The following is a 26930-nucleotide window of genomic DNA, read 5'->3' as shown; positions in this document are numbered from 1 at the left end:
TGAAAGGGGCTAACATATTTTCCAATTTATGAACTCAATGAAATTTTAAAAGACAACCTATTTTTACAGTGGAGTCATCTGTGCAGTGGTTTCTTTACAATTGTACATAAAATATTTGTTACTATAAAATTGAGTTAATGTATTAAATTGAGTAATGTCTTAAATTAATGCTCTATGTCATAATAAAGGTATTAGTGCTTTAAAAACAAAAAACATCATAAAGGAAACATACTCTGCTGGAAAGACTAAAAGAGGAGAGAGAGAGAGTTTAATGTGTTATGAAGAATAGACTGAGGATTTAAAAATTTAAATAAAAAAGAGTGGACTCAGTCATTTGGGCGGCAGGAATACGTAGCATTTCTGCCACACTGGAGCGACTAAGGCTAATTTTCTCCTTCAGCCTTCAACTTTTATGAGCAAGAGAAAGTCCCCTTTTCCCATTAATATATCTCCTTTGACACTTTTCCCAGGACTGTGGAGTTCTACTGAAAAGGGACGTCACACCTGTCAGAACATTTCATCTCCCTGGGGCCGGGCAGGGGGAACCCTGAGGCCCCGAGGCGATGTGTGTCACCATCAGCATTTCAGCCAGAGCCTGAGCCCTGCAGAGAGCCAGCGGAGGGTGGCAGCGCCCGGGCAGCCTGTCCTGGCCGGGCCCTGGGCTCTGGTGGTGAACGCAGAGCTCTCCCTGGGCCTGGCTGTGTCCACGTACCAAGTGCCTGGTCCAGTGCTTTCACCCGCGCCCGCGCACCCACTTCCAGGCCTCGCTGCGCACACTGGGCGGGAAAATCTCTATTTTCTCCCAAGTGGGTTTCAGGTGAGAAGCCAGGTGATGGGCACACGTCTCATCAGACTGCATTCGGGCCTGGATGGCCACCCTCCTGGCCTGATGTACTAGCGAGGCCGCTGATACATGTTGCTGTGGAATCGCTTTACTGTCTGCGTGGACAACAGACACTTGGCCTGAGTGAATCAGCCACCGGGTTCATTAGAACTCAGACTTGCAGCCTATCGTCAGCTCGTAGAATAACACTGTTTTCCTTCGACCGAGTTACAAGATGTTCTTAAACATCATCATTTTGTAAAAGAGACCGTGATGACAAATTGCCTCCTCACCCACATTGTCGGGACTCAAAAATGTGCCTGCCATTTGGAGAGTTTGCAACTTGCTGATAAAATGCAGTCTATAGGAACCAGCATGGTTCGCAGGCAGGGAGCATACTCTCTTTACAGATGCTCTGTCCATTTCCCTTCTGTCCTTCATCTTCTATATAACTCCTACCTAAAAGAAAAAAAGGAAGTCCAATCAGAATCAGAATGCCCTTTCCCTTATCGCCAGACTCTATGTGGTCATTTCCATCAAGCTGCTGGCTTCAGTGATATCTAGACCTCCTCCTCAAAGCCCAGCAACAGCTTTCTTATTTAAAAAAAAAAATCCACTCTAGCTGGTTTGGCTCAGTGGATAGTGTTGGTCTGTGGACTGAAAGGTCCCAGGTTCATTTCCTGTCAAGGGCACATGCCTGGGTTGTGGGCTCAATACCGAATAGGGGGGTGCAGGAGGCAGCCAGTCAATGATTCTCTCTCATCATTGATGATTCTCCCTCCCTTCCTCTCTAAAATCAATAAAAATACATTTTTAAAAAATCAAAAAGTTACCACACCACCACCACTGTCAGCAACAACAAAACTCAGAAACAAAAGTAACTTTCTTTAGATTGATGAGGCTTGATGAAACACCTCCTGGGTCAGTTGAATTGGGCCACGTTGCATTGTTATTGTGGAATTTTATTTGAATACTAGAGGCCCGGTGCATGAAATTCATACACCTCAGACCGGCCTGCACCTCTTGCAGTCCAGGATCCCACTCACAGTACGAAGTTCTCACAGTCCGGGATCCCTCACTCCTTACCACCCGTGGGCTATGGAGGCAAGAGAGGCTCCTGCCACAGCCTCTGCACTTGCCAGCTGTGAGCCCTGCTTCTGGCTGAGCGGTGCTCCCTCTGTGGGAGCACACTGACCACCAGGAGGCAGCTCCTGTATTGAGCATCTTCCCCCTGGTAGTCAGTGTGCATCATAGCGACCAGTTTTTCCACCAGATGTTCTTCTCTTAGGTCAATTTGCATGTTAGGCTTTTATTATATAGGATTTACCCTGAGGGACTTTAATACCCAGAGCCTTGCCAAGCTTGCTCTGCACAGGTGTCCCATACATATGGGCAAACACTTGGGATACCAGAGGCAGAAAACATCTAGAGTGGCCTACGGGGTGCTGCTGGCACCCTAACATTTAGTGTGGCGAGCAATCTGTTCTTAAACACACTGACTCCCTTCCTGGGAAGCCCTCCTGCTGAATGTGACTACAGACCCTTGTCATAAAGGTTCACAAACCTGTCCTAGAAAGCAGCAGAAGAAGGCTGAGAAAACAACTGGGTGTGTAGAGCTCAGGTTATTTTACAGGCTGGCCTCCAGCACCATTCTGGAGAGCTTTTCCCTAGTAATTCCCTCTTTGAAGGTGTTCTGCAACCTGACCACCACTAGAGGGCGGAGCAGACCACATCAGTTTTCAAGCACTTTCTCCAGAGGTGAGGTGGAAAGAAAGTTGTAAGGACTACATGCTGGGCAGACCTGTACACTTAGATATCTCTCCACCCGTGATTTCATCCCACGATGGCTGGAGTGCTACGTGCTGACACAGGGGTTCTCCATCCTGGCTACACCCTCACTGGGGGAGCTTCTGAAAAACTCAAATGCCCAGCCCCACCACCCCTCCTTCATTCTGGTTTCATGTTTGAAAATGCTCTTTGTTCTAACGTGAAGTCAGGGCAGAAGCCTTTGGAGTAACAGCTATGGGACCTGGTCATATTTCAAAGGGGAAACAAAAAATTCCCTTTAGAATATGGGCATCACCACTTTCTGCTCTTGAGCCCCAGGAATGAATTGAAACTTCCAGGTAGCTTTTCCTTCCACCTTCAGTGTTTTGTAGGTAAAATCTGTCATCACAAATAGTATGACATTAAAATAAAAATGAATAGAGTTGGGGATGCTGCACAATATTTATATTTACTGTTCTCATAAGTCACCTTTTCATTCCTAGAACTCCCCCTCAGCTGGGCATCGGTCAGGTCCTCCCCTCAGGATGCTCTGTGCACTGCTCTGCCCTCCCCTGGGGGGTCCCAGCCTCGCCTCCGAACAGCAGGGGGAGAGATGCTCAGCCTCCCAAGCTCCCTCTGGCTTCATCCTGGACTGTGGGTGGCAGCTTTCTTCTAGGGAACATGTGGGGACAGCAATTGGGAATTCTTCATCTTAGAGCATCTGCAAGACTTTCTTTTGCTACCAGTTACCTCCTCTCATTATTAGGCTAACATGTTATTTGCCTTTGCCCTGTTACTTAGTCTTTTAAATAACTTTCCCCAGTACTGGTTAACTTGGTATGTCAACTTGCCTGGGCCATGGGACGCCCAAGTAATCTGGTGAAACGTTCTTTCTGGGTGTCTGTGGGGATGTTTCCAGGAGAGACAAGCATTTGGCTTGGTGGACTGAGCAAAGCAGATGGCCCTGCCTGGCTGGGTGGGCACCATCCAACCCGCTGAGAGCCTGAATAGAGCAGAAAGGCCAAGGAAGGTTGAATTCCTCTCTCTCTCTCTCTCTCTCTCTCTCTCTCTCTCTCTCTCTCTCTCTCTCCCTCTCATTTTTTCTCCTTCTCTGACTGATACATTTCCCATCAGGACACAGTGTGAGAGGAGGATAGAGACAGAGGCGGTGGTGAAGATGGGGATCTGGCCCTGCCACACCTCTCCCATACCCAGCAATCCCTCCTCCAGTGTGCTGAAGGGGAGGCTCATGGCAAGGGGCCGGTCCCATAACTGTTACTCCAACGTGGCGTGTTCTGTGCAGCAGGATGTGCTACATTGAATTAAACGAGGGTCCAAGACGGCTGCTGCCCATTAAAGTTGTCCTCTTCTGGCAAGAAAGCTGCATCAAGCAAGAAGTCTAGCAGAGCCCTACTGGGAAATCCCCAGGGCTGAGCCTTTCCTCACTGGGAGCCTCTGCAGCTGAAAGGCAGAGCAGCCGCTGCTCTGGCACGTCTCTGCCACTAGAGGGCGGGGCAGAGCCGCAGCTCCAGCCCTGGATGCTGGGAGCTCCTTGTTGGGGCAGCTGCAGCAGTCAGGGACTGGAGCTCCTCATGGAACAGGCACAGAATAAAGTATCCACTGAGGAAGGTGTGAGGGTTTGGCCAGTGATGTGGGCTGTGGAAGAATTCACAATTGAGAGAAGAGAGAGGCCGGGAGGAAATTTAGTTTACTTTCCAAGGGAGGAAAGGGCCTGTGTATTGCTAGTCAACACAGGCAGGAAATAAAGGATTGCCTGCTCTTATAAAGCAGAGGCTTTTTGCTAAGCGACAGTGAAGGGAGGGGAATTCTATTGAGGATGAGCAGATATCTGGGGTTGTCTTGAAAAGTTATTTTGTTTGCTTCCCAGGAGACAGTCTGGCAGATGTCCTAAGGGGGTGTCTCATCAGTATTTTGCCCCAAGCCTCTACAGCTTAGAGCAAAGGTTATGAAGAGTTCAAGTGAGGCTTGTTTGAAGGGGACAGGGGAAGGGAATTTTCTAACTAGAGACTCCTTGGTGCTAATTTTCCCTGAGTTGTGACAACAGTAGGTAGATGGAGGAGGGGCGTGCAAGAATGGAGCCTGGAGAGTAGCTTATCTTGGTCCTGCTGAGCTGTTTGAATCAGAGGAGCTAAAAACTTGGGGTTTAATTACCAGGTGCTTCTCATAAGTTGTGGAAGGCCACCTCAAAGAAAAAGAAGGCCTTTTTCCTGTCCTTACAGCAGGTACCTTTGCAATTTCACCAGGAGAAGAGTAGAAACTAAAGGGAAAAGGTGACATTTGCTTTGAACAACTTTGAGTAATGAGACTTCCTGCATGAACATGACAGCAGGCTCCGGTAGAGATGAGGAGAGAAGGGAATTTGAGGTCGTTTGTAAAAGTGGTTTCCCTCATAGGCACATGGCACATGTCCCCTTGAGGGATATAAAGTTAGCTGCTCAGGGCCACCCTGGCCTCCCTGGGTCCCGTGAAACACTCCCAGTCGTTCCTCACACTTGCCCCAAGGTCATGCAGCAAACCTAAGGGAACCATAGACATAGGGTTGTTTCACACTGGGACTACCCCATCCTTTACCGGACATCTCTCCCCTGAGCACAGCCTTGGTAAGAGAATTAAAGCAAGCAGATGTGTGCTCTTGCTCTCTGAGAATTCCCACAGAGCCCTGGACAAGCTGGAAAGAGTTTGGGGCAGGGTCCCCACAGGAAGCAGGTGGGGTGCCCAAGTTAGGGTAATTCACAGAGGGGTTCTTTACTAACGTGTGGGGGAGGTGTAGGGACCCAGCAGAGAGCACGCAGGAAGTAACCCAGAGCTTTAGCAGCAGAGCAGTTACTGCCCCTGAATCGGGGACAGAGGGAGGAAGTAGTAATGGGGACGCTGCAGGAGAGAGTCCTGGAGAGAAGGCCTCCTTGTGAGGAACTGGCACCTCAGGGTGCAGCCAGCCCCAGGTGACCCCACAGGGAGCCCAGGGGAACACCGTCCTGAGAAACGTGTCGCTTGTCAGTTTCCTCCACATCGCAGAGGGCACTTACACAAACCGAGATGGTAAAGCAACTGCACACCTAGGCCGTATGGTGGAGCCTTTGGCTCCTAGGCTACATACTGTACCACATGTTACTGCACAAAAACAACACAGGATTAAATCAAGCACAAGAGAGAATGATGCCATCAAGGGAGACAATAGCCATGAGATGTATGAGGCTGCTGCCAGCATAACATTCTACAGCAAACGTTTTTTCATGAGTAGAAAGAGTAGACTCTAAAAAAACAGTGACAGTGGGAAGGTGGGGGTGGGGGGATGATAGGGAGTGATTATGGGGGAACTTATATGCATAGCCCATGGACTCAGACTATAGAGTGGTGAAGGCCTGGGAGGGTCGGGTTCAGGGAAGAGGAGGTCAATTGGAAAAGAAAACAAGGGGAACATCTGTAATACTTTCAACAATAAAAGTAATTTAAGTAAAATAACAGTGAAATATGTAGTACAATAAATACATAAACCAGTAGTATAGTCATCCATTGTCAAGTACTATGTACTGTATGTAATGGCATGTACCATACTTTTATGCCTCTGGCAGCCCAGGAGGTTGTTTCCACCAGCATCCCCCCCCCCCCAAACACATGAGTAACATGTGGTCCTATGACCCGATGGCAGCTACAACGTCCCTAGGCAATAGGAATGTTTCAGCTCCATTGTAAGCTATGGGACCTCCTTTGTATATGAGGTCCCTGATTGACAGATACGTCATTATGTAGCCTATGACTCTATCAATGCTGACCTTACTCTCTTCCCTCCCTCCCTCCAGGTCCTTGTGGGGTCCTCATTGGCCAAGCCTAAGGGAAAGCCAGAGGGCAAGGGATTGGGATGGTAGAATCCTTTAGGTCAGACTTCTGGGAAGACATCCAGCTGGACATGATCTCGCTCACCTGAGATAAGCCATTTGCATGTCATCCCTGTGGTGTGTGCAGAGGCTCACCTGGGCTCACTGCAGGCCAGTCTGGTCGGTCGCCAGAGAAGAATGAGGGCGGCTGGCTGGTCTGTGGGAACTGTTTCTTCCCAGGAATCATGATGTGGAGCAGTTGTTCTCAGTCTGTGTAGTTCTTTGCAGGTAATCTATCTTTTCTCTTGCTGTTTTTAAGAGCGACTCTTTATGTTTGATAATGTGAAATTTTATTATGATGTGTCTTGGTGAGGATTTCTTTGTATTTATTTTACTAGAGGCCTGGTGCACGAAATTCGTGCACGGAGGGGGCATGTCCCTCAGCCCAGCCTGCACCCTCTCCAATTTGGGACCCCTCGAGGGATGTCCGACTACTGGCTCCCAACTGCTCGCCTGCCTGCCTTCCTGATTGCCCCCAACCGCTTCTGCCTGCCAGCCTGATCACCCCCTAACCACTCCACTGCCAGCCTGATTGATGCCTATCTGCTCTCCTGCCAGCCTGTTTGCCCCCAACTTCCCTCCTCTGCCAGCCTGGTCACCCCTAACTGCCCTCCCCTGCAGGGTTGATTGCCTCCAACTTCCCTCCCTTGCAGGCCTGGTGCCTCCCAAATGTCTGCCCCTGCTGGCCATCTTGTGGTGGCCATCTTGTGTCCACATGGGGGCAGGATCTTTGACCACATGGGGGCAGCCATATTGTGTATTAGAGTGATGGTCAATCTGCATATTACTCTTTTATTAGATAGGATAGAGGCCTGGTGCATGGGTGGGGGCCAGCTGGTTTGCTCTGAAGGGTGTCCTGGATCAGGATGGAGGTTCCCTTGGGGTGTGGGGCGGCCTGAGCGAGGGGCCTGTGGTGGTTTGCAGGCCAGCCACGCTCCCCGGCGACCCAAGCAGAGGCTCTGGTATCTGGAATTTATTTACCTTCTACAATTGAAACTTTGTAGCCTGGAGTGGAGCCAAGCCTCCTGCTCTGGCAGGCAGCCATTTCTGTTGGGGTAAATTCACCTTCTATAATTGAAACTTTGTAGCCTTAAGTGGAGGCCTGGGCCAGCAAGGGCAGGCAGAAAGCTTGGCTTCCTCCGTTACCTGGGAAACCTTGCTCTCTGTGCTGTAGCCATCTTGGTTGGGTTTATTTGCATACTCGCTCTGATGGGCTGGTGGGCATGGCTGGTGGGCGTGGCTGGTGGGTGTAGCGAAGGTATGGTCAATTTGCATATTACCCTTTTATTAGGTAGGATTTGATGCTCATCGGGCTTCCGGGATCCCTGGAATATCACATCAGATCAGGTCACTTTTGGAAAATTCTTAGCGAATACCTTCTACCTCATTCCCTTTTCCTCCTTCTGGAACTTCAATGTTGGATCTTTCCGTTTTGTTTTGTTAACCTGTCTGTGATATTTCCTATTTATTTGTCTCTCAGGAGTGCAGTCTGTGTAGTTCTTCAGCTGCTTCCAGTACACCAGTGCTCTGCTTGACCCAACCTGCTGCTCAAAACATTCACTGAATATGATTTTCATTGTTTCATGTGTGTTCAGTGAGTGGGTGTACAATACGCTTCTTTTTATAAGTACCGCGCGCTAACCGATTGCGCTACTGGAGCTCCACAATACGCTTCTGTTTAAATCTACCATGTCAGTGGATGGTCTCTTCTTTAGGCATAATTCTGATTTGCTAATTTCTTTCTTCAAAAATGTAAAACATGCATGTTCTAGAAACACTAACTTCAATTTCTGAAACCTCTGCAGGCCTGACTCCTCAGCAGGTTATCTCAGCTAGCTCTTACTTGTTGGGCCTGGTTTCCTTTTTATTTTTAAAAATATTTGGATTGGGAATCCAGAGTTCTTGGAACATCATCTGTAGGAATGCTCTGACGCCTAGATTGTTGGTGGTTTCTCTAAAAGGGTTTATGTTTGCCTTGGTGGGTACATGGGGGATGGGCTCCTACCAGCCTGGTGGGACTTCACCTTCTTGGCTTGGGATTTGGGGGCCATGCAGATAGGGTGAGTTTGATCTCCAAACTGGTGTGGGAGCTGGCTTCTATTACACACTCTTAAGGAGTTATTTTGTTGTTTCTCATTTTATTTAGGGGAAAGGTAGAGACCAGCAAGGTGCCCTACTTTTCCTCTCTGTGGGCATCCCTTTGGGACTCTGGCTTCAATGGGGGCACCCAAATACTCACCTGCCTGTTTGCACCCCATCCTCCATGGAGCCCTGCCTCCCAGCATGCTATTCAATCACATTTCCAGGTCCCAGCCAGTGGCTTCGGTGCTCAGTTTGCTCTGCGTTTTCACTCTGTCTCTCTGTCTGCATGGGTTTTCCTCAGTCCCCTCTCAGTAGTTTTTTTTAATCCTCACCCAATGATATGATTACTGAAACAGAGGGAGAGAAAGAGAGAAACATCCACGTGAAGGAGAAACTTCGATCCGGTACAAGCCCAACCAGGGAGGGAACCTGCAACCCAGGCATGTGCCTAACCAGGAAACAAACCTGCAGCCTTTTGGTGCACGGGACGATGCTGCAACAAACTGAGCCTCCTGGCCAGGAATTCCCGTATCAGTGTTCACTCTTCATTTTTAAAGATCTTCTAGTAATTTTTTAATCTAGCATTCATAGGTTAAGCATAGATTTTTAAATTATTTTTGTAATATGCCCAGAAACTTTCAGATCTGACAAAAGAAATCTGATAGTAGTTTTTGTTTTCAACGTTGTGCCAGGCACCATCTAAATACTAAATGAATTATGTTACTTAATCCTAAAACAATCATATGAGGAAGGCATGATCAATTTCACACTTTATAGAGAGGCAATGAGGCTCTGAGAGAATAAATAAGAATAAAGAAGGATGACATGGCTATTAATTGATGAAGCCAGTTTGTCTGATGGCCAAGTTCATAATTTCCTCCACAGTAGACACAGCTGTCTGTCTTAAAGCGTTGGAGCCTCTAGTAAATGGTAGCAGATCTCTTCATCCCTAAGCACTTAATCAAGTTGTTTGTTTGTTTGTTTTTCTTATCCAAAGTCAAACCTAAAGTGGCAAGTCTCCATCAGAGTTCAAACAGGAAAACAGCCATTACAAGCCTTACAGGGATGTGGGGGTACTACTGACCTGAGAGCTGACAGAATGGGAGGGGAGTTGGGGAGGTGAGGAAGGTGTGGATGTAGAGCTGGAGGACCAGAGAGACAGCCACCCACGGGCTACAGCACCGGCTGGGCCCACGCCTGTGGGGGCATGTGAGGAACTGCTTGTGCTGGCTGCTGAGATGCGACTGTGGGAACTTTCACCACCATCGGCTCCCAGTCCTGTGGGCTTCAGCCAGGGGCCGGCTGCTGTTGGTCGGTCAGACCAGCAGCTGGGAAGACAGGCTAGACAAGGAGCAGGGGACAGCCTGGAGGAGCTGGCCTCCTGTCTGCGGGTCACAGTGTCCTAGCACCACAGCCCTCCCAGAGTAAAGGCCTCCTGCCCACCTGATTTCCTAGTCGTCATGTGCAAGCTTTTCTCTACTTTTTACCTTGATGGGTGCGTCTCCAAGCAATACGGATTATCTTGAGTTTTACGTAAATTTTGAATGTCTCATACCAATAAAAGGACGCTACATACACACTTTTGGGGCTGTGTTTTATTTATTTTTTAAACATATTTCTATTGATTTCAGAGAAGAAGGGAGAGGGAGAGAGACAGAAACCTCAATGATGAGAGAGAATCATTGATCTGCTGCCTCCTGCACGCTCCCTACTGGGGACCGATCCTACAACCCGGGCATGTGCCCTTGATTGGAGTCGCACCCGGGACCCTTCTGCGGGCCGACGCTGTATCCACTGAGTGAAACCAGCTAGGGCTTGAGGCTGTGTTTTCGCTCAGCAGTATGCTTGACAAGTCATTATATGGATCTGAAGCGCTAGTCTGTGTTGTTGTGTAACACAACATTGAATAAGTGACTCACACTTTATATTATTCCTTCCCCTTGTCGTGGTCACTTGGTTTCTTTTCAGGGTGTGGAAATGATAAACAATGCTGCTGTAAGTGCTCTTCTACATGTATGCTGGTGCACTAAGCATCCATCTCTCAAAGTGTTTGTCTAGGAGTGCTCTGTGCCCTGGGGGGTGGCTCTCTCCCTATTACTTTATGGTATGAACTGTGTACCCCAGTGCTCCCCTGCCTTCTGGCAAATTGGAAGCATTAGAACTATTAAGTAGTCTGTCTTGCACTCATGGATTTGAGCAATTTTCGTATATTCTGTAAATTAGCCTTGGTTGAGGATGTGTGTGCCACATCTGTCCTCCGACTCTGTGTCTTCCCTTTTCACTTTTTATGATGCAACTTGATGACCAGCAGTTATTAATTTTAAGGCAGTAACAAGTGTCAAATTGTAGGTGGGTGTGGGGGACTCACAGGGACAAACTCAGGGCTGGGGAACACAGGTCACTTCACAATGCAAGTCCCCAGTCACACACATACCGTGTGGGAAGGAGAATTGAGGAGCTCTGTAACTCTGGCTGCAGGGCTGTTTGTACACTTTGCATATGAAGCCTCTGAAATCACTCATTTTACAGATTAGCTTCCTGACATTCAACACCCCCCACCCCCTCCCAGCCCTTCACTGGCCTTTTCAGGCCCAACTCCTCCAGGATTACAGAGGAAACCCTGTCCCTCCGCCTCCTTTCACAGGGAGCTCACTGGCATCAAGTTCCCAGGGTGAGTTTTCCTCTAGAAGTGCTCAGGGCAGAGGTGAGGGTGGGAGGCAGAGTCCATTCCAGGGAGAGGGGTTCCAGGAGGAGAAGGGGAGGAAAGGGCTGGTCCCAGCCTGGGGTGTCTCCCTGGTTCTCACACACCCCTGGGCAGGACTGAGGGAGACGGTGTGACAGGAGCTCTCCGTGCAAGGGGAGGGGTCAGGGCAAGGTCCCAGGTCCCAGGCCTGGTCTCTGGGTCCCAGCCCCAGGGCGGAGGCCAAAGCAGGAAGCTCTGTGTTGGGGAGTCCCCACCTCCCTGCAGTTTCACTTCCTCTCACAACCTGTGTGGGGCCCTCCTTCCTGGATACTCATGACGGGTCCCCAGTTCTCACTCCCATTGGGTGTCAGGGGCTAGAGAATCCAATCAGGGTCACCTCGGTTCCCAGTTATAAGTCTCTGCGGACTCAGACTCTCCAGACCTGGAGGGTGCTGCTCATGGGGTCCCCAACCTGCCTCCTGCTGCTCTGGGGGGCCCTGGCCCTGACCGAGACCTGGGCGGGTGAGTGCGGGGTCCAGAGGGAATGGCCTCTGGGGAGGAGGAGCGAGAGGACCCGGCGGGGGCGCAGGACCCGGGAAAGGGCGTCTCCACCGCCCCCCTCCGCCCACACCCCAGACCCCACCCGTCCTGACCCCTCTCTTCTCCCTCCCGCTGCCCCTGTTTCCTCTCCCGGGCCCCTTCCCCTCTCCTGCCCCTCCGGCCCCGAACCCGAACCCGCGCCGGGAGGAGGGTCGCGGTGTCAGCCCTCCGCTCCGGCCCCCAGGCCCCCACTCCCTGAGATTTTTCTCCACCGCCGTGTCCCGGCCCGGCGGCGGGGAGGCCCGGTACCTGGAAGTCAGCTACGTGGACGACACGCAGTTCGAGCGGTTCGACAGCGACTCGGAGAGTCAGAGGGCGGAGCCGCGGGCGCCCTGGATGGAGCGGGAGGACCCGGGCATTTGGGACCTGAGCACCCGGAACTCCAAGGCCAAGGCACAGAATTTCCGAGTGAATCTGCAGACCGCCCTGGAGTACTACAACCAGAGCGAGGACGGTGAGCCCACGGGCCGGGCGGTCCCGACCCCCGTCCCCACGGACCGGCCGGGGTCGCCCCGAGTGTCCGAGTGAGAGTTTCACCCCAACACCCTCCCCCGCCCCCATACACACACCCGGGAGGAGCCCGCGGGGACTTGGACCCGGTTTTACTTTCAGTTTCTGTTTAATCCCCGCGGGCGGGGAGGGGGCGGGGCTCAGTGGGCGGCACTGACCTCGGGGCGGGTCAGGGTCTCACACGCTCCAGGAGATGTATGGCTGTGACATGGGGCCGGACGGGCGCCTCCTCCGCGGTTATCGCCAGTTCGCCTACGATGGCACCGACTACCTCGCCCTGAACGAGGACCTGCGCTCCTGGACCGCGGCCGACACCGCGGCTCAGATCACCCGGCGCAAGTGGGAGGCGGCCGGTGAGGCTGAGCGAGTAAGGAACCTCCTGGAGGGGGAGTGCCTGGAGTGGCTGCGCAGACTCCTGGAGAAAGGGAAGGAGGAGCTGCAGCGCGCAGGTACCAGGGGCCTTTGGGCCTCCCTCTTCTTCTCTGGGACTGGGGCTCATCAAAGAGACAGGACACAGGATCAGTGTCAGAACACCCCTCCTTGGGGCCAGGAGACTGAGTCCGCTGGCTTTTCCGATCCAGTGACGCCCACCCTTCTCTCATGGACACTTAGGGGTGCAGAACTGAGGGACAATTAGAGGGGAGGCCAAGCCTGAAATAACTGGTCAGCGGTTCCCATTGACCCTGCAGTGGCTCTGGGACCCATGGGGGACTTGCTCTCTCAGGCCCTGTTCCCTCCCCTCACCCAGTGTATTTGAGGTCTGACAGGGACTTTTCTGAGTCATTTGGCCTCCACCCAGGACAGGACCAGAAATCCGTTTCTCCCCCGAAGGCCTGCCTCCCACCCTGGGCTGTGTCCCTCTGACTAGAACTTTCTAAAGACTAGAGATCATCCCCAGATGCTGTGTCCAGGCTGGTGGCTGCTTGTGTGCTCCCTCGCCCTCCCCAGGCGCCCTGTCCACTCTCAGGTGGTCACATGAGGGCTGCTGGAGGGTCCCCTGACAATGCCACGTTCCTGAATTTCCTCACCCTTCTCCTCAGACCCTCCAAAGACACACGTGACCCACCACCCCATCTCTGACCGCGAGGTCACCCTGAGGTGCTGGGCCCGGGGCTTCTACCCTGCGGACATCAGCCTGACCTGGCAGCGTGATGGGGAGGAGCAGACCCAGGACATGGAGCTTGTGGAGACCCGGCCCGCGGGGGATGGGACCTTCCAGAAGTGGGCGGCCCTGGTGGTGCCCCCTGGAGAGGAGCAGAGATACACGTGCCATGTGCAGCACGAGGGGCTGGCCGAGCCCCTGACCCTGAGATGGGGTGAGGAGGGGCGTGGGCACAGAGCCTGGTCTCAGGGAAGCAGGGGCCTGTGGAGGACTTCAGTGGGGTCGGGGCTGAGGCCTGGGGGGCAGGGCCCTCACCTCCCCTTCCCTTCCCAGAGCCATCTTCTTGGGCCACCATCCCCCTACTGGGCCTCATTGTGGGCCTGGTCATCCTTGGAGCTGTGGTCACTGGAGCTGTGATGTGGAGGAGGAGGAAGCTCTCAGGTAGGGAAGGGGTGGGGCTGAGTGGCTTGTCTCACTGGGGGTTGCAAGCCCAGGTAGAAGTGTGTTCTGCTTCATTAATGGCAAGTACCATCCCCACACGTGTGGTTGCCCAGTGTGGGGCCCTATTTGCTGACACTCACTCTTCAGTAAGACACATGTGAACATGAGGGACAGATTCATCACCTTGCTGATTCTAGTGAGGGGGCCTGGTGCCCAGCACTCCCAGCTCAGGGTGGAAGGTCCCTGCTGAGGACAGACCTCCGGGAGGATGGCTGGTACACTCCCCTCATGTGTAGTTTCCTCAGGTTTCCTGATCCTGCCCTGGGTCTGTAGTCACAGTTCTGGAAACTTCTCTGGGCTCCAGGACTAGGAGTTCCTTTAGGACCTCATGGCCCTGCCTCCTCCCTGTCTTCTCACAGGATGTTTTCTTCCCACAGGTGGACAAGGAGGGAGCTATTCTCAAGCTGCCAGTGAGTATGGAGGGTGACCCCTGAGATCCTGTGATAGTACAGACTGGATCCCATGGGGGACCTCACCCCCATAGTTCCTCCCTTAGTCTCCTCCCTGGGGGCTGTGACCCTGTCCTGTTTTCTTCTACCCAAGGCAGCGATAGTGCCCAGGGCTCTGATGTATCTCTCATGGCTTCTAAAGGTGAGACTCTGACGACAGCAGGGGTTGGGGCAAAAGGGAGAGGACCGGGTGATGGGGATTCTTTGGGACATAGTGAGCCTGCATGGGCTGTTGAGAATGTCACTGCTTACAGCTACTGAACTGCATTTGTTCTTCATCATTTTCTTCCACAGCGTGAGACACTTGTCGGGGACTGAGTGATGGGAGATTTGTTCACGCTCCCACTTTGTGATTCAAGAACCTCTGATTTCTTTCTGCCAAAGGTTTCTGAATGTGTGTGTTCCTATCAGCAGAATGTGAGGAGGTGGGAGGCTGGCCCACCCCTGTCCGCCACACCCCCTCCCCAGCCTTCCTGTCCAGCAGAGGAGGGGCTGGCCCTCCCCATTCCTGTGTGTACTTCCTGGTGCGCTCAGCTGCAGCTTCTTACTGCCTGATTGAAATAAGGCTGGATATGCATTCTTCTTCTCTACTTGCCATGAAGGGGTGATGGGTTCATTAAAGGAGAACAGCTCAGCTGGTGTGCCTCCGTGGCTGAGTGTCCACCCAGGAACCAGGAAGTGCTGATTGGATTCTCTTTCAGGGCATATGCCCAGATTTCAGCTCAGTTCTCACCCGGGTCATGCAAGTGGCAGCCTATGGATGATTCTCTCTCATCATTGATGTTTCAATCTGTCCCTCTTCTTTCCTATCTTGGAAAATCAATAAAAACATATTTTTAAAAAATTAAAAAAGAAGATCCTAAAATTTGAGAGGAAATAAATGGAAGCACCGAGAACTTGTCCGGTCCTGTGTGTTTGCTGTGCTGAGGCTGTTGCAGGGGGGACAGGAGAGGCTGTGAGGACCGAGTGTGGTCAGGGCTGTGCCCAGTTGGTTCCTGGTCTCTCTTCAGCTGGGTCACCTCTCTGCTCCTTTGTCCTTCTCCCTTCAGTAGGACCTTGTCCCACCAGGACTTTCCATCACAGGGACTCCAACATCACCGGGCTTTGTAAACTGTCCTCATGAGGAACATCTCCAAAACCGTGGGCAGCAAGGCCTTCCTGTGTGCGGGTCAGCCTAGGCTCAGGCCTGGGTCCTGCCCTCAGCCCTCATCTTCTGGGATGTATTTGTTGTTTCTCTGTTTGTGTAGAGGACTATGCCTGTTTGTGTTCTTGTTGTGAGTGTTGGTCTCTTTCTTCTTTTGAGTGTCCCCTGTCCAACATCAGCCAGAGGTGAGTTGTCTGTCATTGTGCCCACAAGGCCCAGGGGTCCCTGCACACAAGAGTCCGTGGTCTGGAGTGTCGGGAGCGACCTCAGTTGACAAAGTCCTGAGAGGGCAGGTTTCACAAAGTGGCCTGCCTGTTCCCAAGGTTAGTCATACATCCTGCCCCCCTCTTAGGCTTAGAGACCCCTAAGCACAATAGTTAGTAATCACACATTCAGCCCCCTAAAGCTTAGTTAACCTTTAAGCACAGTTAATGTATAAGCGTAATTACCCTTCAGCAAGAAGCATGGCTAGACTATATGATGGTAAGGACTTTAGGTGGCGTCGGGGGTGTATGCATAGGTATAGCCGTTAGGATCTTAGACAAGATAAGGAGCTTTTTGTAAAGGTCAGTAGGAAACCTTAAACAAAGGGGTATAATCACGCTTACATTATAGGAATGATATAATGTATGGAATGTAACTGACCCTGAATAAAAGTGTGGAGAAAAATAAACTCAGGATGGCAAGCGGGAAGTGCTTCCATCCTCCCGATCCCATCCTGTTCTCTGTCATTTCTCATCCTCACGCCCCTTGCAGGTACTGTTCGACTGATGCCGGCAGGCTCCGGCACTGGAGAGATGAATTTTCATTCTCATCCTGCTCTTGGTTCCTTCCAGGAATTGATTGTTCTTTCCATCTTTTCCTAAACTCTCCAAGCAACTAGGTTCTGGAATTAGCAGGGAGAAGGGGTCATGTAATTGGTCATCGTAGATAAGCTCCTGTTAGCCCACCCTCTCTCCCTGCCCTGCCCTCTAGCGCTGGCTGCAGTTCGAACCCTGGGATTTCTGAAGCAGAGTCTCCTGTAGATTCAGGGAGAGCTGCTCTGTGGGAAGAGCAGGTGCACGGATGTCCATGTGAGAGCCTGCTGTGCTGTAGCTGCCACCGGACAGCTGTGGTCTGAGGCCACGTTAATGAAGACGTGTCTCTAGCACAGGGAGGTGCTCTGCACTGATCATTCATGAACCAATATTGGTTGTGAGTAACATGTGTGACAGTGTTTCTGCATGTGGAGAACATTGAAGGAAAATCAGAAAAGCTGCTTTCCTGTGGGACATATGTTGTGTGGGAAGAAACAGCGTGAATGAAAAATTAGAGCAAACAAGGAAGGCGTCTGTGTGACAAGGGGTAACTGTTCTGGGAAAAAACGCCGTGGGGAAGGCAATCTCAAGTGTGGCTGTGGAGGACACGGACCATGGGTGTTTATTTTTGTTTGTTTGTTTATACACACACACACACACACACACACACACACACACACATACACTAGTGGTCCAGTTCATGAAATTCGTGCACATTTAAAGGGGATTAATTAGAGGAAATAATTTAATATTGCTATTTGCTCTTTCTCTATAATAGAGGTGTCAGAGATGAAAGAAAATTAGCAAAATGTATATGAAAACCTTTCTCCTGTCAGAGTCTGGGTCATACCACGGGACCCAGAGTCAAGTCCCCCACCCACTAGTGCCTCAAAATCGCATGAGACACAGACGTGGCCGGCCCTCCTTCCAATTGGGCTAGATCCAGACTCTGCCAGTCCCACCCTTGTCAAGCCCGCCAGGCAGGGGCACAGCCTCAGGTCCCCCGGCCCAGCACTGGGAGGGGGGCACAGCCTCATATCCCCCATCAAGCCCCACCGGCAGGGGGGCACAGCCTCAGGTTCCCATCAAGCCCTGCTGGGCAGGGGGTTCGGCCTGAGTTTCCCCAACCCAGCACTGGGAGTGCACCTTGAGGTCCCCAGTTAAGCCCTGCTGGGTGGGGGGCATGACCTGAGGTATCCTGTCAAGCCCCACCAGGTGGAGGTTGCGGTCTGAGGTCCCCCGGCCTGGTGTCAGGGTGGGGGTCACGGCCTGAGGTCCCCTGTCAAACTCCACCAGGTGAGGGGCACAGCCTGAGGTCCCCCAGCCTGGTGCTGGGGTGGGGGAAGCAGCCTGAGGTCCCCTAGCCCAGCACCAGATGGGAAGCGCACCTTGAGGTCCTCTGCCAAGTCCTGCCAGGTGGGGGGGTGCAGCCTGAGATCCCCCAACTCAGCACTGGGTGTGTACCTTGAGGTTCCTATCAAGCCCTGCTGGGTAGGCGGTGTGGCCTGAGGTCCCCTATCAAGCCCTATGGGGGCGGGGGAGGGCGTTGCCTCAGATCCCTGCTGATTGCTCATTAAGGCTCCTTATGGGAACTTGGCTTCAGCTGTGGGTGCAGCATCTTTGTGACAGAGTGATGGTCAATTAGCATATTCTCTCTTTATTAGAGAGGATATCTTATTGATGTCAGAGAGAAAGGGAGAGGGAGAGAGAGAGATAAAAACATCAAAGATGGGAGTAAGTAATTGATTGGCTGCCTCCTGCACGTCCCCTGCTGTGGATGGAGCCTGCAACCCAGGCATGTGAGGTTGACCAGAATCCAACCAGGGACTCTTCAGTCCACAGGCTGACTATCTACTGAGCTACACCAGCTAGGCCGTGTCTGTTTGATTTGGGTGGCCAGTCAGTGGGGGCCTCACTGGGAAGGGAGCTTGAGGAAAGCATCGAAGCACAGGAGGAATTATCCCTGAGGATGTTGGAAGGAAGTCCTTTCCAGCAGTGGCACCTCCAGTGGGAATGGCCTGGCGCAGGAGTGTGTCTGGTTTAAGAGGGAGGAGGCCAGTGTGGGAATGCAGCAGAGAGTAATGGAGATGAGATAAAGACAAGGCCAGACCTCCTGGGCCTGGAGGATGGAAGAAGGGCAGGGACAGTGCTCTGAGTGAGGAGGGAGCCACAGGAGAGTTTAGAGCAGGAGAGGCCCGGCCTGATACCCCTTTAAAGGATCACTGCGGCTGCTGAGCTGAGAACAGTGGGAGGTGAGGGGCTGTGGGGAGGCAGGAGGAGGCTGGGAGGGGCTCCAGGCTGGAGAGGTGGAAAGAGTGGGTGTGCTGGGATTCTGGTTCCTCTGAAGATGGACTTCAGAGTGTGACTAATGGTTACTCTGGGGCATGTGAGAGAGGAGTCAAGGTCACCAAAAATCTCAGAGGATCCAAGTAGAGAGACAGAGTTCCCATTAGCAGAGATGGGAAGACTCTGGAGCAGCCTATGAGGGGCATCACAGGCCTTCATTTTAAGAGATGCTGGAGCGGAGTGTCTGTTAGCAACACACGGGAGTCGTCGGATTGGCAGTTGAACAGACGAATCTGGAGATCAGGAGAGATGTTGGTTGGAGAAACAGACTTGGGAGGCGACACAGGTAAATGACATTTAAAGCCCTGAGAACGGACGAGGTCACCAAGGAACTGATGGCTACAAGGAGACCAAGGAAGAAGGACTGAACCCAGGACCCAGTGCTGAGCCATCTGGTCAGATCACACACCAGAGCCGACTGCACTGTCTGTCTCCGGGTCTAGCAGGCGCAGGGACCACGGAGCCCCCGACGTTCCTGTGCGCAGGACCCACCTGGACCTCTTGTTAGGTCAGGACGTCCGGAGCAGAGTGTGAGAGTCCGGCTCTGTCCCAAGGTGCTGATGCTGCTGGTCTTCAGATCCCACATTGAGCAGCGAGAACCCAGACCAGGACTCCCCGTGTCGTGTGTCAGCCTCGCCTGCAGGGCTGTTACACAGGTGGTTCTGGTCTGTGCCTGATTCTCTGGGTCTTGGGTCTGAGAGAGGTTGGGGGTTTTGTAAGAAGCTCACAAGCAATCCTGGGGCTCAGCCAGCCTGGGAAGCACTGAGGCCAGTGCCACAGCTCAGGGTGGGGAGGGGTTTTAAATCCATATTTAAACCTTTTAATTTTTCCTGAGAAACAGAAGGGAGGGCATTTATCACCAGTTATGAGATATAATGTTGGGAGTTACAAGTCATTCTCTCTGCCATGGGGTAGAGTCAGGTGGAAGAGATAGGACATGGGCCCTGAGTCCCAATAATAGCATCTCTGAAGGCTTGCTCTCTGAAGCTGTTCCCTACATATATTTCTTGGAACAAACAATGGAATCCCAAGCTATTCTAATCTACACTAATAAAAGAGAAAAATGCTAATTAGACCAGACATCTTCCAGACGTCCTTCCTGATAAAAGCTGGGCCTGGGTATAGCCACTCAGGGTCCTGGGCACCTGTGACTGTGGCCAGCCCAGGTGAAGCCGCCCACGGTCTCAGGTGCCTGCAGGAGGTCTGGGCGAAGCTGCCTGAATTTCTGGGTGCCTCTGGCTGCGGCCAGCCAGGGCAAAGCTGCCCTCAGTCCTGGGTGCCTGTGGTCGGCCCTGGCGAAGCTGCCTGTGGTCCCAGTTGCCTGCCGCTGGCCAAAGGGAGGGAAGTTTGCCTGCCGCTGACTCCCAAGTGCAGGGGCTGAGTCAGAGGCGATTAGGGGTGATCAGGCCTCCAGGGGAGCAGTTAGGGGCAATCAGGCCAGCAGGGGAGCAGTTAGGGGCCATCAGGCTGGCAGGGGAGCAGTTAGGAGCGATCAGGCTAGTAGGGGAGCAGTTAGAGGCAATCAGGCAGGTAGGTAGAGGTTGTTAGAGGTGTTCAGGCAGGCAGAGATTGTTAGGGGCTATCAGGTGGGCTGGCAGAGGGGTTAAGAGTGATCAGGCAGGCAAGCAGGTGAATGTTTAGGAGCCAGCAGTTCCAGATTGCAAGGGATGTTCCATAAATCCCCAGAGGGTTCCCAGATTAGAGAGGGTGCAGGCCTGGCTGAGACCCTCCCCCCCCCCCCCCCCCCACACAATGCCATGCCCAAATTTTGTGCACCAGGCCTCTAGTTTATATATAAAGTAGTATATCTATGATACTGGGGTCTAATAGTATTTAGGGGAAAACCACAGGCTTCAGGTCACACAGCCAGAAACTGATCCACATTCAGCCCAGGTGGGGTCCTACACAGGAGCCACTGCCCTGATGCTGGGCACAGATGTAACTGCTCACACCACTGACCCTGATGCTGAACCCTAGCCCTGTGGCTAGGATGGCTACCTCTGCTGCTCCTGACACCTGCACTATCACTGCCACTCCCACCACCCTTGCCAAATGCAGCATGCACAGTCCCAGCCTCTCTGCGTTACCTGGTCCTGAGTCAGAGTCCGGCATGTGGTTACGTGTCCAGATGCATGAATGTTGGGGGACATGGGTTTTCCTCTCTTATGGAAGGAACTAGAGGCCTGGTGCACGAAATTCGTGCACTGGGGGGGGGGTGCCCCTCAGACCAATCTGCACCCTCTTCAATCTGGGACCCCTCAGGGGATATCCAACTTCCAGCAGTCGGACATCCCTCTCACAATCCGGAACCACTGGCTCCTAACTACTCACCTCCCTGCCTGCCTGATTGCCCGTAACCCCACTGCCTGCCTGCCTGCCTGCTCGCCCCTACCTTGATCTCCTGCCAGCCTGATTGCCCCTACCTTGCCCTCCCCTATCAGCCTGATCACCCCAAACTGCCTGTGCCTTGGCCCCAGTCTGGCCTCCCTCTGGAGGCACCACCCCCATAACCCCAATGCTGCTGCCACTGCTGGCCTGAGCCTCAACGCTTCGCAGCTGGTAATGGCTGCCTGAGCCTCGGCCCTTGTAGGCACTTCGGCTTTGTCTGGAAGGATGTCTGGAAGACAACCACTCTAATTAGCATATTACCCTTTTATTAATATAGATTTGGGGACCATTACAACCACGCAGAACTTGAAGAAAACACATGGCCCTGGTTAGTTTGGCTTAATGGCCTGTGGACTGAAGAGTCCAGGTTTGATTCTGGTCAGGGGCACACATGCCTGGGTTTTGGGCTCAATCCCCAGTAGGGGGCCTGTGGGCGGCAACTGATCAGTGATTTTTTAAAAATACATATTTTATTGATTTTTCACAGAGAGGAAGGGAGAGGGATAGAGAGCTAGAAACATCGATGAGAGAGAGACATTGACCAGCTGCCTCCTCCACACCGCCCACCGCGGAATGTGCCCGCAACCAATGTACATGCCCTTGACCGGAATCGAACCTGGGACCTTCCAGTCCGCCAGACCGACACTCTATCCACTGAGCCAAACCGGTTTCGGCTGATCAGTGATTCTTATCATTGATGTTTCTATCTCTCTCTCCCTCTCCCTTTCTGAAATTTAAAAAATATATATTTTTTAAAGAAAACACATGATCTTCATTTTGGGCTTTGTCATCTTACAATATCCTTTGTGCAGTGTTTTAACTTCCCTCAACTTTCCTTTACCCACCCTTAAAATGCAATCTATTTTGGGGAAGATGATCAGGAAAGTGATTCCAGTGGGTAGAAGTTTTTTTTGGAGGGGATGGGTCATGAAGATATTTAAAAATTGAGCATGGTGATGGTTGTACCACTCTGAATTTACTTAAAAAAACCAGTTCATTGTACACTTTAGGTGACATGTACAGTATGTGGGTTATATCTCAAAAAAGCTGTTCTTTTATTTCTTTTTAAATAAAGACCAGTCTTATAATCAATTGCAGATGTTTTCAGAGGCCCCTCAAGATTTGATTACCATGTCCCAAATCACGACTGTGATTCCCAGTTGCCTCCAGTCCTGGTGGATCTGGATGGTGTGGTTTGCAAAGGAGAAGGTGGCAAGAAGCTTATGGAATTTCTGCAACCCCATTCCCCTGGTCTCCTCATAGGGCACCAGGGCCATTCCCACTGTGCCAGCTCTGCTCCCTTTAACCTGTTGGGCAAAAGAATCCTGCATGCTCTGGCCAGAAACTGCATTCTCTCTTAGGTGGCCCGAATGCTTTTTTTAAGGTCGTTTTATGGATTCAAAAGAATAAACAGAGATGTGGAAAGCTTTTGTCAAATTCCTTTTACATGGTTCTTCCAGTCTCATGGGAAATGAGATGTGGCTCTGAATTCATCCCAAAGTGTGTCTTTGGGCAAAAGCACCCAGAACGGCACAACTCCTGCAGAATGCCCCACACACTTTGCTGTCAGGACTCAGGGGGGCTTGAGGGTGAGCGAGGCGGCGGTGCCAGCACAGGACCTGGGAGAAGGTAGCGCTTTCTACACTGCCCAGGCCATGTGGACTGCAGCTGCACCCGCCCAGGTGTACAGGGTATTTCTGCTGTTTTGTTTTGGTCTGGCCTCCACCCCGTCAGCCACGGACCGTGTCTGCACTGAGACTGAATGGTTTGATGGCCCTACTTTTTGGTGGACAGTGGACACACTCCCACCTCCCCGAGACTGGCAGTTAGGTTCTGGCAGCTTCTGAGTCCCTTGCAGAAAGAGCCCGGCCCTAGGTCAAGAACAGACTCGGGCGTCCTCGGCCAGGAGGCCTCCTTGGGCTAGGGGCCACCACAGTTTGAAGGCCGGCCATGACCCCAATCCTGGCAGGGGTCTCCTCTGGGGCGCTGGCAGGCCTGGGTTAGGGTCACTGGCGGTTTGGAGGCCGGTCATGCCCCCGATCCTGGCGGGGTCTCCTCAGGGGTGCTGGCAGGCCTGGACTAATGGCCTCCCGTGGTTTGGAGACTGGTCACGCCCCCGATCCTGGTGGGGGTCTCCTCTGGGGCGCTAGCAGGCCTGGGCTCTGGCGCTGCAAAGGGAGAGGTTCCTGAACCTGCTTCCCACACACCTAGGCTAGGATACATCTTGTAGGAGGCGGCTTCAATGCCGGGCATCGGTGACCAGGTCCTCCAGAGCCTCGCCTTCTGGGCTGCAGTTCCACATCTCCCAGTGCCCAGCCTCGGATGCACCCCCGCAGTTGCCCCCACCACCAGCCACCTCAGTGCAGGCCACAGCAGCTGAAGCCAGCCTCTTGGAAGCCAGGCCACCACACCCACCACCGCTAGTAGCTCTCTGCTGCTCCCTTGCTGCCTAGCCCTGTCCACTGGGGTGGGGGAGTGCTCCCAGCACAGAGGCCCTGCCTCCCTCCGCAGCCTGGGGTGGCAAGCTGGCCTCGTTGCTGGGGCTACGATGCCGGCATCCCAACACAGCCACTATGGGTGCGACGCGGACCCCACGGAGGCCAACCTGGAGAACGCGGACCCCGAGCTCTGCATCCAGCTGCTGCAGATGCCCTTGGTGGTCAACTACCACCTGCTCCTTCCCCTGGCCCCATAGGTCCCTCCTCAATGCCAGCCATTTAGGCCTGCGGGAGGAGCGGGGGGCGGGGACTCGTATGTCCCCGCCCCCCTCTCCTCCCGCCCGCCAATCGGCCACCCTGAGTCCCGCCCTCCGTGCCTCCAGCCGGCCCAATCATGGGTGTAGCAGAGTGATGTAATTTGCATATTACCTTTTTATTATGTAGGATGATATCTGGCTCTCACCAAGGCTCTTTATGTGTGGAATTCTTCTGTCAGAAGAGTTCAGTTGCTGGGGTGAGGGATGGATAAGGATGACAAGTCTCAAATGGAGCAAAGAACTGAGACTGGGACTTTGGCACTTTGCAGGCACTCAGGTTTGGCTGGAAATCAAGTGACCGATAAAGGACATCCCATCTGGAGGGCTACTCGCTGGCTCTTTGTACGATGGTGAGGAATTTTTGCCTGCAAAAAATTAGTATTACAAAAAATGTTAAAGGAACTTCTCTTTAAAAAAAAAATGAGGGAAAAAGACATAAATCTTAATAATAAAATGGTAAAAACTACATACCTATTGATATTCACTTTAAATGTAAGTGCATGAAATGCTCCAATCAAAAGCCATAGGGTGGCTGAATGGATGAGGAAACAAGACCCTTATATACGCTGTCTACAAGAGACTGACTTCAGATTGAAAAACACAGACCAAAAGTAAAGAGATCAAAGAGATATTTCATGCAAATGTGAACAAACAAACTAAAAGCTGGGGCAGCAATACTACCACCAGATAAAGTAGATTTTAAAACAAAGGTTCTAATAAAAGGCAAATAAGACATTTCATAATGATAACAGGATCAATCCAACCAGAGGATATAACCCTTGTAAACATTAATGCACCCAACACAGGAGCACCTAAATGCACATGTAAAGCAAACATTAATGGATATAAAAGGAGAGATTGACAGTAATATAGTCATAGAAGATCTATAATGGAATATTACTCAGCCATAAAAAGAATGAAATCTTATTACTTGTGGCAACATGGATGGATTTAGTGAGTATTCTGCTAAGTGAAAGAAGTCACTTATATGTGAAATTTAAACATCAAAATAAATGAATAAACAAAATAGAAACAGACCTAGATACAGAGAAAAGACTGGTGTTTGCTAGAGAGGAGGGGGTTTGCATTGGAGGAAAAAGGTGAAGAGATAAAGAATTTCAAATTTTCCATCTTGTAGAGACTGACAGAAAAATATATGACAAATTCACCAATCAGGCCCCCCGTGACTGCAGCCCAATCCAGTGGGACATGGAGCAGAAGAACTGCCTGCTGAGCCCAGTCATCCAGAGAATGGGAGAGAATTAAAAGGTCGTTTTACTGTGAAATTGTTTGTTACACAGGGATCGATAACAGGAACACAGACCGTAGAATTCTCTGCTGTTCCTATGTTCTCATTATTGTCTGTCTGTCCTGTCAGACTGTCAGCATCAGGACAGCGGGCGTCTGACTGTTTTCATGAAATGTTTACCAGGCCTAAGGTGAAGCCTGGCACAGAGGCCCTCCGACATCGTAGTGGGTGAAGGAATGAGTAAGTGCTGACCAGGCTCCTTACAGCTGATCTGAGACGGGAAGGGAGGGTCACTGTGTTTGGTTTGGAGCCTGTCTCAGTCCGATGGGGCTGCCATAACCAAACACCACTGACGGGGTGGCTGAAACACTACAAGTTTATTTTCTCCCAGTTCTGGGGGCTTTCAAGTCCAAGATCAAAGTGACAGGCAATGTAGTTGCTGGTTGAGGGCCCCCTTGCTGGCTTGTAGGTGGCTGTCTTCTCCCCCTGTAGTACCAGGGCCTTTCCTCTGTGTGTGCAGGGAGGGGGTTGTAGGTATCTGATATCTTTCTCTTATAACCACCTGTCCTGTCCCATTAGAGCCCCAACCCATGACCTCATCTAACCTTGATGATCTCCTTAAAGGCTCTGTCTCTAAATGCAGTCACATTGGAGAGCTGATGCCTCAGCATGTGAATTTGGGGGACACAACTCAGTCCATAACATGCTTTTCCTCTGATGTGTGATTTTGTTACCTGCCAACTGGTCTCCATTGCCTGAGCCCCTCCTCAAGCCTGATGCTCAGTGCCCCCAGACTCTGGTCTCCCACACACGGGGCTCACTACCACACATGGGGATCTGGGGAGTCCTCCCCTGCCTGTTCAGCAACTTAAACAGGACCATAGTCTGGCGTATGAATGACAGAGCTTATTCCTCCCAGTTCTAGAGGCTGAGAAGTTCCAGTCAAGGTGCCAGCAGATTCAGTGTCTGGTGAGGGCCACTCCTGGCTCATATACGCCCGTCTACTCACAGTGTCCCCACATGTGGGCAAGGCCAGGCAGCTCTGGAGTCTCTGTTATCAGGGCTCCACCCTCATTTGCCAATCGCCTTCCAAAGGCCTTGCCTCAAAATACCATCACATTGGGGTTAGATTTCCACCTGTGAATCTTGAGGGGACACACACATTCAGCCTATAGCACCACCAGAGTCCTGGCTCAGCTGTCATGGAGGAATGAGGCTTAGGGCTCAGGCTGCGGAGTTCCTATGTTCAGGGCGGGGGGGAGTAGAGAGCAGGGTGAGGAGGGTCCTGTCTGAGGAGGCGGGTGGGTGGGTCCCCACAGAGGAAAGAGATGGGACCCCAGAGTCCTCTGGCCACACGCAGTGGAGGTGAGGGGACCGCTGCTGGGCAGTGGGCAGCCTGGGTCCTCGCTGAGGTCCTCGTTGCCCAGCGCGGTGCCCAGCCCACACCCAGGTTCAGCGCCTGGTCCTCAGGGCCCCAGGCCTGTTCTGAGGCCTGTCCTGTCCCAGGGGAGGAAGGGACCCCTGAGGGCCAGGACGGCCTGCTGCTCAGGGCTGGGCTCAGACTTGGCAGGGCCACTGGCCCAGCTAGTGGGAACCTGGACACCCCAGGACTTGGGACCAGGGCTCACCCCTATAGGGGCAGCCCAGCCCTTTGCTGTTTGTGACCCAAAGGACCCCTTCCAAACACCAGCAGGTGTCCCCATGGCACACCTCCCCTGCTGCTCTCCTCCCTGAAGCCTCTACCCCTCTGCGTGCTGACTGCCCCATCCTGACCTCCTCAGGGGCATCCTTGCCTTCCCAGGCCTGACACCCCAGCCCCATCCCCATCCTAAGCTCTG

The 26930-nt window shown here is 52.2% G+C and overlaps 1 protein-coding gene across 3 annotated transcripts in view; it reads left to right on the top strand.

The window, feature by feature from the left end:
* LOC103283920 (patr class I histocompatibility antigen, A-126 alpha chain-like) overlaps positions 1–26930 on the top strand; it is a 64092-nt gene that overhangs the window by 19842 nt on the left and 17320 nt on the right. Inside the window, exons 1-8 of one of the 3 annotated variants that reach the window (XM_054722699.1) lie at positions 11661–11773; positions 12036–12305; positions 12535–12810; positions 13402–13677; positions 13797–13904; positions 14342–14374; positions 14508–14555; positions 14708–15309. The exons of 1 other annotated variant lie outside the window; for it this stretch is intronic. In XM_054722699.1, coding sequence (XP_054578674.1) covers positions 11710–11773; positions 12036–12305; positions 12535–12810; positions 13402–13677; positions 13797–13904; positions 14342–14374; positions 14508–14555; positions 14708–14712 — 1080 coding nt within the window. In that variant the 5' untranslated portion in view covers positions 11661–11709 and the 3' untranslated portion in view covers positions 14713–15309. Of the gene's footprint in view, positions 1–11660; positions 11774–12035; positions 12306–12534; positions 12811–13401; positions 13678–13796; positions 13905–14341; positions 14375–14507; positions 14556–14707; positions 15310–26930 lie in introns of those variants that run through there. One more of the 3 variants, XM_054722700.1, reaches the window with a different exon arrangement.

This window comes from Eptesicus fuscus, chromosome 10 (assembly GCF_027574615.1).
Source record: "Eptesicus fuscus isolate TK198812 chromosome 10, DD_ASM_mEF_20220401, whole genome shotgun sequence".
NCBI classification, from domain to species: Eukaryota; Metazoa; Chordata; class Mammalia; order Chiroptera; family Vespertilionidae; genus Eptesicus; species Eptesicus fuscus.
Note: the sequence above shows the minus strand (reverse complement) of the source record. Positions and strands in the feature narration are given on the sequence as shown.